This window comes from Sinocyclocheilus rhinocerous, unplaced genomic scaffold, assembly GCF_001515625.1.
Source record: "Sinocyclocheilus rhinocerous isolate Xijiao unplaced genomic scaffold, SAMN03320098_v1.1 scaffold189, whole genome shotgun sequence".
Classification (NCBI taxonomy): Eukaryota; Metazoa; Chordata; class Actinopteri; order Cypriniformes; family Cyprinidae; genus Sinocyclocheilus; species Sinocyclocheilus rhinocerous.
Genome location: NW_015667354.1, coordinates 100,778 through 112,900, shown reverse-complemented (window position 1 = coordinate 112,900; position 12,123 = coordinate 100,778). Strand labels below are relative to the sequence as shown.

General features: G+C 39.0%; 1 protein-coding gene across 1 annotated transcript in view; it reads left to right on the top strand.

Annotated features, from left to right (window-relative positions):
* The first annotated feature begins 345 nt into the window (after positions 1-345).
* The window catches only part of LOC107733871 (xylosyltransferase 1-like), a 77,579-nt gene continuing 65,801 nt past the window's right edge, over positions 346-12,123 (top strand). The window contains exon 1 of the mRNA XM_016545701.1: positions 346-787. Within this exon, the coding sequence (XP_016401187.1) occupies positions 521-787 (267 nt within the window). The 5' untranslated portion in view covers positions 346-520. The remainder of the gene's footprint in view (positions 788-12,123) is intronic.

Here is a 12,123-nt window from a genome sequence, read left to right as displayed (position 1 = left end):
ATGTAAGATATAGTAGGCTATATATAAAGGAATAAATATATAAATTATCTTTCTAATAAGTACCCTGTAGTATGATGACCTTGCCTTGAGCGCACGACTGGTAATGAACTGTAAATTTGCCAACCTTGTTCTCCTCAACCAGTTGCTTTTTTAAAGTCACGGCTACCCTCAACGTATATCAAAATGTCCAAATGAACTAACACAACAATTTAGTAATTGTTTGCCAGATAAAATGTTTACTAAAGATGAAAAAAATCACCTTTCCAAAATGGAAAGGCGCCCATTTCGTGTACCCCCGTTTAGTTTACCTGTGTCACCACGAGGGGGCGCAGACCATATCTAATCCCCCCCCCCCCCGTCTCTCTCTCTCTCTCTCTCTCTCTCTTCATCTTCTCTCCGAAAGCGGAGACCTTGCCAACCGCCTCTCTCTCCCTCCCTCTCCGCGCTTGTCTCGCGACGCTGAGCCACAAAGTGGACCGTCAGGCGCACGGCAGAGGCACCTCGCCGCTTCAGGGTGAAGATGTACGGCGGTCTGTGCGCCCGTAAGCTGGCTCGCCGGTCGCGGTCAGCGTTAATCGCCGCGCTGACTGTGCTGCTGGTCCAAACGCTCATCGTGTGGAACTTCAGCAGTCTGGACACCGGAGAAGAGCGAAAAGACAACGGCAGAGAGAAGAGGGACCGGATCGGCATCAACAACGCCTACAGCGAGTACCAGAAGAGCGGCGTCCAGAGGAGGCATCAGCAGCCGCCGCTGGGGAGAGCGTCCAATCGACACAAACAGCAACCGGTAAGGCGGAATTTCCCCGTTCACCGCGCTCCATTCATTCCTCGCGGTCCGCCGTCATAACGGGCCCGTTCTCGGTCGGAAATTATGCCTGATCCCCAGACCCAGTGTTTAGGGGTGTTTCTGCGTTCACAGAACAACGCGGGCTGGGGGTTTTGTTTGTGATGTGATGAGATGTAGCTCTTGTTGTCATGACTGTATTCCGCGGATGAGAATGTGACAATCGCGCGCGGCGCGTAAGATGCCGTTTTGTTGGATACTTATGTATCTCGTGTGACTGATCGCTGTCTGTTAAAACTCCCATTAAGTTGTTGCCATTGCAATTGTGTATATCGGCGGAATAGGCGTTGCTTTCGGATCACGTTCATGTCATATTGTTGGTGAGAATGATCTCTTCGTGACCTTTATGAAGAGTGAATGGATGTATGATCTATAATCCGGTTTCGTCGCTATGGGTATCGTGTAAAAGCGTCTGTTTTTTTATTAAATACGCCGTATTTCTTCTTATCGAGCAATTTTATAATAAAAAATATACAAATGTTTTAGGTAAATTAAAATGCGTTTTATTTGATAACATAAATGAACTAATCGAAGTCAAAATATAGACTGGAATATCCTGACTTGAAACGTCCAATATTCAACATGTCTTAAAATGTATTTACTTTTTTTTTACTTGGGTTGCAATAGTGCTTAACCCCTTAGGTTTATGAATTTTCATTTATTACAGCTCAGTTGATTTTATTTTTCCGTAAATTTGATTTCAGTATTATTTCATTAATATGTTCTAAAAATGTAGTGTAAACTATGTTATTATGTAATATAATAGTCAATTCATATAAATTCCTTTTATATATCATTTGTCAAATGTGACTTGTTTTAAGCAGATTTTCCAAACAGTGACACAAAAAGCACCAAAGAATTTTGTCCTCACTGACACCTTGGAAATAAAAAATCTTTAGTGGCAGTTTAAAACCAACATATTTTATTGATTTTGATTTTGTGGATTCGTAACATCCTCCATTCAGTTTGTAGCTCGAAGTGCTGGGTTATCTATCTGGACATGATGCTCCTGCTCTGAGTCTTTGCCTGCGGCTTTGCTGACAGACCCTCCATTCCTTGCATTGTGCGGACAGTGACTACATTAGGTAACATGAGTGAGAGTAGGGTCAGATCAGCTAAAAATAGCTCTTTATAGTTACGTTTTCTCTTTTTATGGAGTATCAGCTTCTAAAACTCAACTATTTGGTCAAAAAGCAAATGTTTTTGCAATGACAGTTGTGCACACCACTTGAGAACAAAACTGTATGGATGGATGGATCACTATGGTTGTGTCTTAAAATCTAGTTGGCTCCATACCTAGACTGCATTTTTTTGGGTATATTGATGTTTATGTTATTCAAAATGTATGATGCGCATATCTAGGAATGCCTTCTAGGCATCTCTCTCACAGCCAGAGTGTATAAAACATTAAAGTGTTTCTAATTAATTCACACAGAATACCTTAAACGCCCCACCTCGGTGAAAGCGCTACACTCCCTCATCAGTCTGCCTCGTTTTTTTTTTTACGATTATTTGATACTAATTATCATGTATCATCTCATTAACATAATTCTCTCAAACATAGATTTGCCTAATCTAATTAGAAATCTCTCTGTCATCAGTAGCTGTGTCTGAACAGCTTTCTCCTCATTGAAGACAAAATCATCCTAATTGTGTTCATGTATATCTGGATAATGTAAAAACATGCAGGCAGGAACAGATTTTCACTGCAGGCTAATACTAACATCACCATTTGGCTTCCATGTGGTACGCTTCTTTTTAATTGCAGAGGTGTTAATTTAGCTTTCTAATCCAGGTGTAATGTAAACTACAGAGAGCCTGGAGCGATGTTCCATCTCATTTAGTCTCTCGCTAAAATCCCCACAGACTTGTTGCTCTATCTGTGTCTAATGTGATAATTCTATTCTTCTGTGGTCGTATTTAAGCCCGCAGTCTAGAGTGCACGTTATAATCCCTCCAGCACTAATCAACAGCTGATATTTGCAGCAGGACTTGCTTCTCAGACAGCTTTACCTTCGAGTTGTTGCAGTTTGGCAGGAGTATTAATGTCCAGTAAATGTGTGCATGTCAGCAGAGTGGCTCGATGCCATCCTGCCTCGGTAGTGTGAAGTGTGTCCGTCTTTCGGTGTCGTCTGCTCCGAAATGCTCCCTGTAGAGCCATCAGCTTGTTTGAAGCCGGCTCTGCTGCAGGAAGCGCCCTGTGCCGCTCGATTCATTCGAACGTAGCTGGTTGCAATAATAATAGAGTGTGGCTTGGGTGACCCCAGCGCCGGTCACCTTTTCTTTTCTTTTTTTTCTTGTACACTCTCTGCTCTTCCATATCTGTTCTGCTCTCGTATTTGTTTGTGGCCTCGATGGGCTGTTTATTCTGGCAAACAGGATTGGCAGAGGATTAAAGTGGGCACCCGATTGTTTCAGCTGTTTATCTCGATCCTCGTCCTGAGACGGCGAGGTGGGAAGTCTGGAGCGAGAGTTAGAAACAAGAGAGTGTTTCAGAAGATGCATCTGAACCCTCGAAGGCTCTCAAACCTGCTGAGTCCCACAGACAGGAGAAAGATGCCTATCGGTTTGATTTTGTCTGAAATGAATCTTCATCCTAAAGGCACGTCGCTATTGGAATTGCTCATGGCTAATTCGTTGTTTCAAGTCATTTGTGACCCTGGAGCACAAAACTAGTCATACGGGTATATTTGCAGCAATCGCCAACAATACATTGTATGGGTCAAAATTATAGATTTTTCTTTTATAGATTTTTCTTTTATGCTAAAAATCATTAGAATGTTAAGTAAAGATAATGTTCCATGAAGATATTTAGTAAATTTCCTACCGTAAATATATCAAAACTTAAATTTTTGATTAGTGATATGCATTGCCAAGTACTTCATTTGGACAACTTTAAAGGCGTTTTTCTCAATATTTTTTTGTACCCTCAGATTCCAGATTTTCAAATAGTTGTATCTCAGCCAAATTTTGTTCTATCCTAACACACATCAATGGAAAGCTTATTCATTCAGCCTTCAGATAATGTATAAATCTCAATTTAAAAAAATTTACCCTTATGACTTGTTTTGTGGTCCGGGGTCACATTTTTCTGTTCTGGCTTTGTCTGTCTAGCGTGTTTGTGTCTGTCTAAAAAGCATTGTGAGTCTTTGTTTGTCTGGGTGTTTGGCTGTAGTGCTGCACTCTACCTGGCCTGTGTTGACTCAAAGAGAGCAAAATAGATGGAGGTGTGTCTATTCCCTTTTTGTACTGCACTTTGTGTAATTGCCGACTGCTCTTTAATACCACAGTCACAACTCTGCCGGCTCAAATTGTCTGCTCTTCAGCCTTTTTGATTAAAGAGACGTGAGACACAGATGACCTCTCACCTCTCGTGGGCCACTGCGCTGCCTTCTTAAACATGGCTTTAACCCAAGCCCACACGCAATCTGTGCCCAGCGGAAACACTGCAGGAAAATAGAATCTTCTGTTTCTCGCATGTTGGTGTTTTGACTAATTTGTCTTGATTAACATATTTGATGAAATCGGTGCAGAAGAGTCAGCAGATTTCGGTTGGTCCACACCATTTGTGTATTATTTGGTCATTCAGTTCTGGATTTCTTGTTTGGTTTCTTGTGCTCATTCTTCCTGAAACTGAAACTGTTCCATTGCCTGTGGAAATGGGGATGTTGGCTGTACATAATGGGAAGTGGATTAAACCTCAGAAAAATGTGGGATTTTCTGAAAATGGCAAAATTGGCTCATTTTCATCATCAGTCTATTTTAGCAACTTTTTGGGGATACTTTACTTTTGTGAATAAGTACTTTTGTACCACCTAAGCAAAGAATTTCCAAGCCCAAATGTAAAATCAGCCATTAAAACCTGGACTGAAATTAAACTATAAATGGATGTGCAAAATTTTATATGTTCAAAATCAACTAGTCGGTGGCTTGGTTCAATGACTATTTGACTAATTGGTCTTGTGGAGAACCTGTATAATTAGATTGCATTTGCATTAACTTGACCCTGAAAAATATAATTGTTTTATAAACATATGTACATACAATATATACATTTTTATAAATTATATATAAATATATTATATGATGCAGTTTTATATATAATTAATAAGAAAATTATATATAATATATTATTATTATTACACACACATACACATACATATCTCACAGGTGATAGGTTGGCTCAATGACTAGTTGACCAATTGGTCTTGAGGAAATCCTGTCCTGAGGTTTCTGTGGGTCAAAAAGAGAAATATACATACACACACACACACACGCATATATTTACAAAATATAAAATTATATACAGGGAAAGACAGCCTGATGCTTTGTTTTGTAAGTCATTGTAAGCCCTCTTTTGAGGCACGCGCAAGCGCACGAAAACAAGTGGGCTCCCCCAAAGTCCACGGTATAGTTCGAACACTGATTATATACAATATATTATATTATTATTATGTAGTATAAATATATATAATATAATGCAGTAAGAAAAATATGATAAATTTTTAAGACTTTATAAGAAAAATTGTATTACTATATATATTTATATATTAATTTTACATTTTCATTTTTATTCCAAGTTTTATATAAAAACATTTTCTCTCTTCCTCTTTCTGCGCTAAAAGAAAAACTCTAGATAAATCTGGCACCCTCACTAATTGAAAGATTTCTGTGGGCAGATGTTGGGTTGGGTAAAACATACCAGTGAAGGTCGATGTCTTAGGCCTAATTGAACGGAGGAATTATGGTATTCTTCTGTAGCCTGACGAGGAGTAACTTTAACTGTTGTTCATGTGAACTCAAAGACAGCCTGATGCTTTGTTTTGTAAGTCATTGTAAGCCCTCTTTTGAGGCACGCGCAAGCGCACGAAAACAAGTGGGCTCCCCCAAAGTCCACGGTATAGTTCGAACACTGATTATATACAATATATTATATTATTATTATGTAGTATAAATATATATAATATAATGCAGTAAGAAAAATATGATAAATTTTTAAGACTTTATAAGAAAAATTGTATTACTATATATATTTATATATTAATTTTACATTTTAATTTTTATTCCAAGTTTTATATAAAAACATTTTCTCTCTTCCTCTTTCTGCGCTAAAAGAAAAACTCTAGATAAATCTGGCACCCTCACTAATTGAAAGATTTCTGTGGGCAGATGTTGGGTTGGGTAAAACATACCAGTGAAGGGCTGTGATGTTGGCGGTTAGGTTAATTTCACATGTGCTTGCCGTGTTTTGGGGCCTGTGTTAATGCAGCAATAAATGGCACTTCCTTCATTTGCTTTAACATGCTCTCATTAGCCAGATGCCGCTGCGCACCAGGTGAGCGGAACGCCACATTTGTCTTGTTACTGCATGTTCTGATTCTCCTCAGGACAGCCGGTCCCACATGCTCAAACACCGCTCGGGTCCTGTCGCCGCAGGACGTTCCTGATGCGAGGGGAGTCGGGTTTGATGGTGATCAATCTCATATGTGGTGCTCAGCGTGTGTGTGCTGAATGTGAATGTGCTCGTTATCTGCCGACCAGTCGCCACCTGAATTAGCGGTGGCCTCCCAGTGGGAGGGGCTCTGGGGACCGACAGTGACATAAGTGTCCACATAAACACACGCACACACCTGTGAGGCTCTTTCTCACCCACTGTAGCATGTGGAGTGATCTTTCCTAGAAGAGCTCCAGAGAGTGCACTTATTGATGACTAGGCAGACAAAGCTTAGGAATTATGAAGCATAGTTCTCACTTACATCCTTATCACAAAGCCAAGTTTGTAGGCATATATCAGGGTTTCTCGGAAGGTGTTTTTTTTTGGGATGTTTAAAAATTCCTAATGACACAATGTCCGGTTAAAGTAACAGAAAAAATGCAAATCCAATTTTTGTTTTATTCAAGTAAATTCCCTGCTGACAATGTCAGAGTTGTTTTAATTAAAAACAAATTTACTAAATATTAACAGCATTTATGGATAATTCCAAATGTTGTCCATCATTTTAACAGGGAAAAAAGATGGCACTTCCTTCATTTGCTTTAACATGCTCTCATTAGCCAGATGCCGCTGCGCACCAGGTGAGCGGAACGCCACATTTGTCTTGTTACTGCATGTTCTGATTCTCCTCAGGACAGCCGGTCCCACATGCTCAAACACCGCTCGGGTCCTGTCGCCGCAGGACGTTCCTGATGCGAGGGGAGTCGGGTTTGATGGTGATCAATCTCATATGTGGTGCTCAGCGTGTGTGTGCTGAATGTGAATGTGCTCGTTATCTGCCGACCAGTCGCCACCTGAATTAGCGGTGGCCTCCCAGTGGGAGGGGCTCTGGGGACCGACAGTGACATAAGTGTCCACATAAACACACGCACACACCTGTGAGGCTCTTTCTCACCCACTGTAGCATGTGGAGTGATCTTTCCTAGAAGAGCTCCAGAGAGTGCACTTATTGATGACTAGGCAGACAAAGCTTAGGAATTATGAAGCATAGTTCTCACTTACATCCTTATCACAAAGCCAAGTTTGTAGGCATATATCAGGGTTTCTCGGAAGGTGTTTTTTTTTGGGATGTTTAAAAATTCCTAATGACACAATGTCCGGTTAAAGTAACAGAAAAAATGCAAATCCAATTTTTGTTTTATTCAAGTAAATTCCCTGCTGACAATGTCAGAGTTGTTTTAATTAAAAACAAATTTACTACATTTTAACAGCATTTATGGATAATTCCAAATGTTGTCCATCATTTTAACAGGGAAAAAAGGAAAGAAACAAACCAAGCGACTTTAATAAAATAGCAAAAATTTGATGTACAAAGTAATGATGTAGCATAATTACTTTTGTTATCAGTAACGCAAAATAAAGCACTTTTGTGCATTAATAAATAGAACTGTCCCATTGCACCAGACTGATGCTTATCAGTCATATTTTGTTAATAATGTGACGTTTTGTGACCTAATTTGACATAAATTAATGCAGAGGCCCCTTTATTCAAGACAATATTCAGAGGCCCCCATCTGCATATTTCCTCTGGTACTTCTCCTGTAGTGATGACAGCTGCTTGTTTTCAAACATTTTGATTCACAGAAGAAAGTAAGAATTCATAGAGTGTCATAGATAAAAAAAATTAACTGTGAATTTTTTTTTATTCATAGTTACAGTATATATATTTCAAGAACTGTATTTTCCTCAAAAGTTGTTGAGTGGATAATTTTAACATTAAAAAAAATTGTTTACAAGTTACACATTTAACAAGTTGTTTTATAGTGTTTTTTGCATTTAGATAATTTAGATTGTTTTAATATAACATTTTGAATTACTTCAAGTGTTCTTGCGGCCCTTGGAAGTTTGCAGAGGCCCCCTAGTGGGCCCCGGCCCCTGGTTGAGAACCACTGAATAACACACCTTATGCATTAACTAGCTGCTTTTTGAGTTAGACAGTTGTTGGGTAACCTGTTTTTAGGCATTACATTGCAATTTTTAATTCTTGTAAAGATACATTCAATACTGGCCATAACAAGACGATATCAAATGTAAATGCACAAATCAGTATAACATGACAGATACAAAATAGTCCATGACTGAAATTTTACAAATCAATCAGAATAGTAGATAATGATTGTTTGTTATACAACCTCTACACAGTCTGTTATGTTACCACACAAAATAAACACCAACATTTTCCCCCTTTTGTCCGGCCAGCTGTGTCATTCCCAGTCACGCAACTAACTGTCTTAGCAGAAACTCTGTAGTGGACACATTGTCTTTCTCTCAGTCTTTTCCTGTTATTGAGTTGTTCCATCCTCTCCTCTCCTCTCCTCGCCATGCAGTGTTGACTCACACTCCGTCAGTATGCCTGAGTGCTCACAGGCCATCTCTCTGTCTCTGTTGCCTCTCTCTCCTCATCTCCTTCTTTGTCTCTCTCTCTCTCTCTCTCTCTCAACATTTGATCCAGGCTGGTCGTTGTTTTGCTTGATCATCAGAAGTTGCCCCAGGGCGCTCGTTTGCCCCAGCTTCAGTTGGACAGCTGCCCTGTTAGCATTTCCTCCTCTCCATTAGCTCTTAAACAGGGAGGGAAGTATATCTCAGACCTTGTAAAGATTGATGACGGCGAATCGGGAAAGTTGAGCCAGGTTGTTTTTGCATGGCTTTCGAAGGCTAGAGGCGAATGTTTTTTCATAAGGCTACCTTCGTTCCAGAAGAGCAGAAAAGACCAAACAGAGCACTTTCATCTCTCTCTGACTGTTACGTAATGAACCGAGCCAACACCTATTGATTTGTTTCTCTGTGTTAAGCTGATGGTTATCAGAAACAATTCCATGATGTGCTCTCTTAATGAGCGGGCTCGGTCCCGTTGCCTCTCCAATGACTTCATCTAGTAAAAAGAAAGCAAGCGCTCGGGCCGATTTTATATTTTACACCGAGCGCCGTGATAAAGACTTTCTTTTCCTGGTGCAGCCACCGTGGTGAAAATGCTTTCAAGAGGCTGAATGTCTATTGTGTTCGGGTAGAATATTTTGCTAGCAGTGGTTTATGTCCTTTGTATTCATGTCCATAAAACGTGAGCTAATTGTTGTGTAAGCTTGACAGCACAATAGTGGCCTGTCACAGATATTGGAAAAACAGCAAATTGGTGCACCGTAATGCTACCATTAACATAACTGTGGTCGGTCGCTATTCATACTTGGCTAAGTACGCCGCTACAGGCCCTTAATTCCATCTCACCCCTGTCATTGTTGGCGTCTATTTGTTATCACTCATTGTGTGGAAATGGAAGGGGCGGGGCTTAAGGATGCTTGGTGAGTAGTGGGCGGGGTGATGGAGTAGCATTTGTGTATTGACTTTCTTTTTGAAAAACGTGTGCGGTCATGTTTTGATGAATTCTATGCAGAATATTAGGGATGAACTGATATTAAGAAATTATTTCTGAAGCCAATAATTAGTTTCATGCTACGGTCAAAATATAAATTCTATAATATTTTGTCTAAATTAATAAAAAAATAAACTAGGGCCTATAATTACTTATCCTACAAATGAATTTAGGCATCACACCATTATAATGTACAGTATAGAATATGGATATTCATTTGGAGATGTGCTCAATTATTAAATAATTAGGTTGTGAAGGTAATCTGAATGTGAATATAAAGAACACGGCCATGCACACTATGCAAATACAAAATCGACTGATACAAATATATATATTTTTTAATCAATATGCAATATAGGCTGAGAACCAATGTGGTACTGATGTATTACGTATCCCTTTAATAAATACAGCTTAACTGGTTAAATATACTGCTATACAAACACATCAGTAAATGCATTAATACTGTATGTGTTAAGTTGATGATTGAAGAAGACGGCGGTTGAGCAGGAGTCGTGGAGGCGAGCGGTTGACGCTGCTGATGAAGAGAGGGGTTGTGTATTCATGTGAATGCGTTCAGTGTGAGCATTGGAAAGCGTTGGTCAGGGTGTGTGACTGTGAGTGTCGAGGTGTGTCAGTGTGACTGTGTAACCGTGTGTTAGTCACATGAATGAGGCTTGTGTTACAGCTACGGCCGAAGGAAAATAAACTCTGGCGTTCACCGACTGTTTTACAATTTCCATCCAGACAGGTAGTGCTCACCCCACCACCCCGCTACTTCTGTCTCTCTCTCTGTCTTAATTCCTGGCTGTCTCTTTGTCTATGTGCTTTATTAGCATGACAAATCATTGCACATGCATTTGCAGCTGAGTGGCATATAGGGAAAATATTGCAAAAACAAATATACCAATATATTCAATTATGATTAATCAACATTTCATTATGGATATTCTTAATTCATCTTATTTTACTCATTTATTATAATCTAGTTTTTGTTATTTTCATTGCTCACATTTAGCTCTTTCTATTGCATTGAATTGTTTGAAAGGTTCTGTATGAATAAAGTTTGTTTGATTTATTTATTGAAAACTTTCCCCCAATTTATACATTAATGTAAAACTCACTTAAAGTTAATTTAATAACACTCTTAAATGTAATATTTAAAATCTCAAAATGAATATCCATTTTTCATTATGTCCATTATAGTGCCATGATGCCTAAATTAACTTTTTGATTCATTTTAGTCCTTAGTTTTTTATGGTTTAGCTATTTATTAAAGCAGAATATTATTGAATTATTTATAATATTGACCATTTATCAGCATAACATGAAGGTAATTATTGCCTTTTTTTACAATTCAATTCATCTTTATTTTCAGCAATATATAGGTTTGTTGTGGAGATCGAATTCAAGTTTAATCATGAGTTTCATCAATGTTTAAAAAGGTAATATTCAGTGGAATTACTCTCTGTCTCTCTTTCTGTTTCCCATCTCTTTTAGTCTGTCTCTATTTCTCCCACACCCCCACACGTCCAACTATATTTACACACATGTAGGGATGTGCCGGTATCAAATGTTCATGTTGCGATTAATTGCTAATGCTTTTATCACGGTATGCGGTATTATCACGATGTTGAAATTTAGTTTAAAAAAGTGCTGTCATAATACAGTATAACAGGTTTAATAACATTTTTCTTATAACAAAAATAACTGAACATTTAAATGCAATAAAGCAATACAGAAAAATGTATAAAGTCAAAAGTTTTACACAGATTAAAGTGCAAAAGAACTATAAAGACCAATAGGTATCACTTTACAATAAGACCTCATTAGTTAACCTTAGTTAATGCATTAACATTCACAATGAGCAATAGCTACATTTGCGACAGAAGTTATTAATCTTTGTTTAAAAAAACACAAGTCTTAGTTCATGTTAGCTCATTAAATAACACACTTGCAACTTTCGATTTTAACAACGTGTTATTAAATATTGGAATACCTAAGATTAATGAATGTTCAGAAGAATTTTTAATTGGCAGTTTATGTTAACTAATGAATTAACGTCTCGGTTACGTATGGTAACCCTCGTTCCCTGAAGGAGGGAACGGAGACGTCACGTCGGATGACCGACGAAATTCGGATCTCGCTTAGAGAGACCAATCTACTTCGAGTGTAAACTAAACGAGCCAATGCACATTGGCATGCGATTATTGCATCCAGCTGCCGCTGATCACAGCGTGAGTATAAGTAGGCAGCAGATGCAGCGCATATTCAGGTTTTCGCTGAGGAGCCGAGCCGGTGACCCGGCCGCTCAGCGGTGGTACAGGAGCTGTGGCGACGGGACGTGACGTCTCCGTTCCCTCCTTCAGGGAACGAGGGTTACCATACGTAACCGAGACATTCCCTTTCAGTCGGTCACTC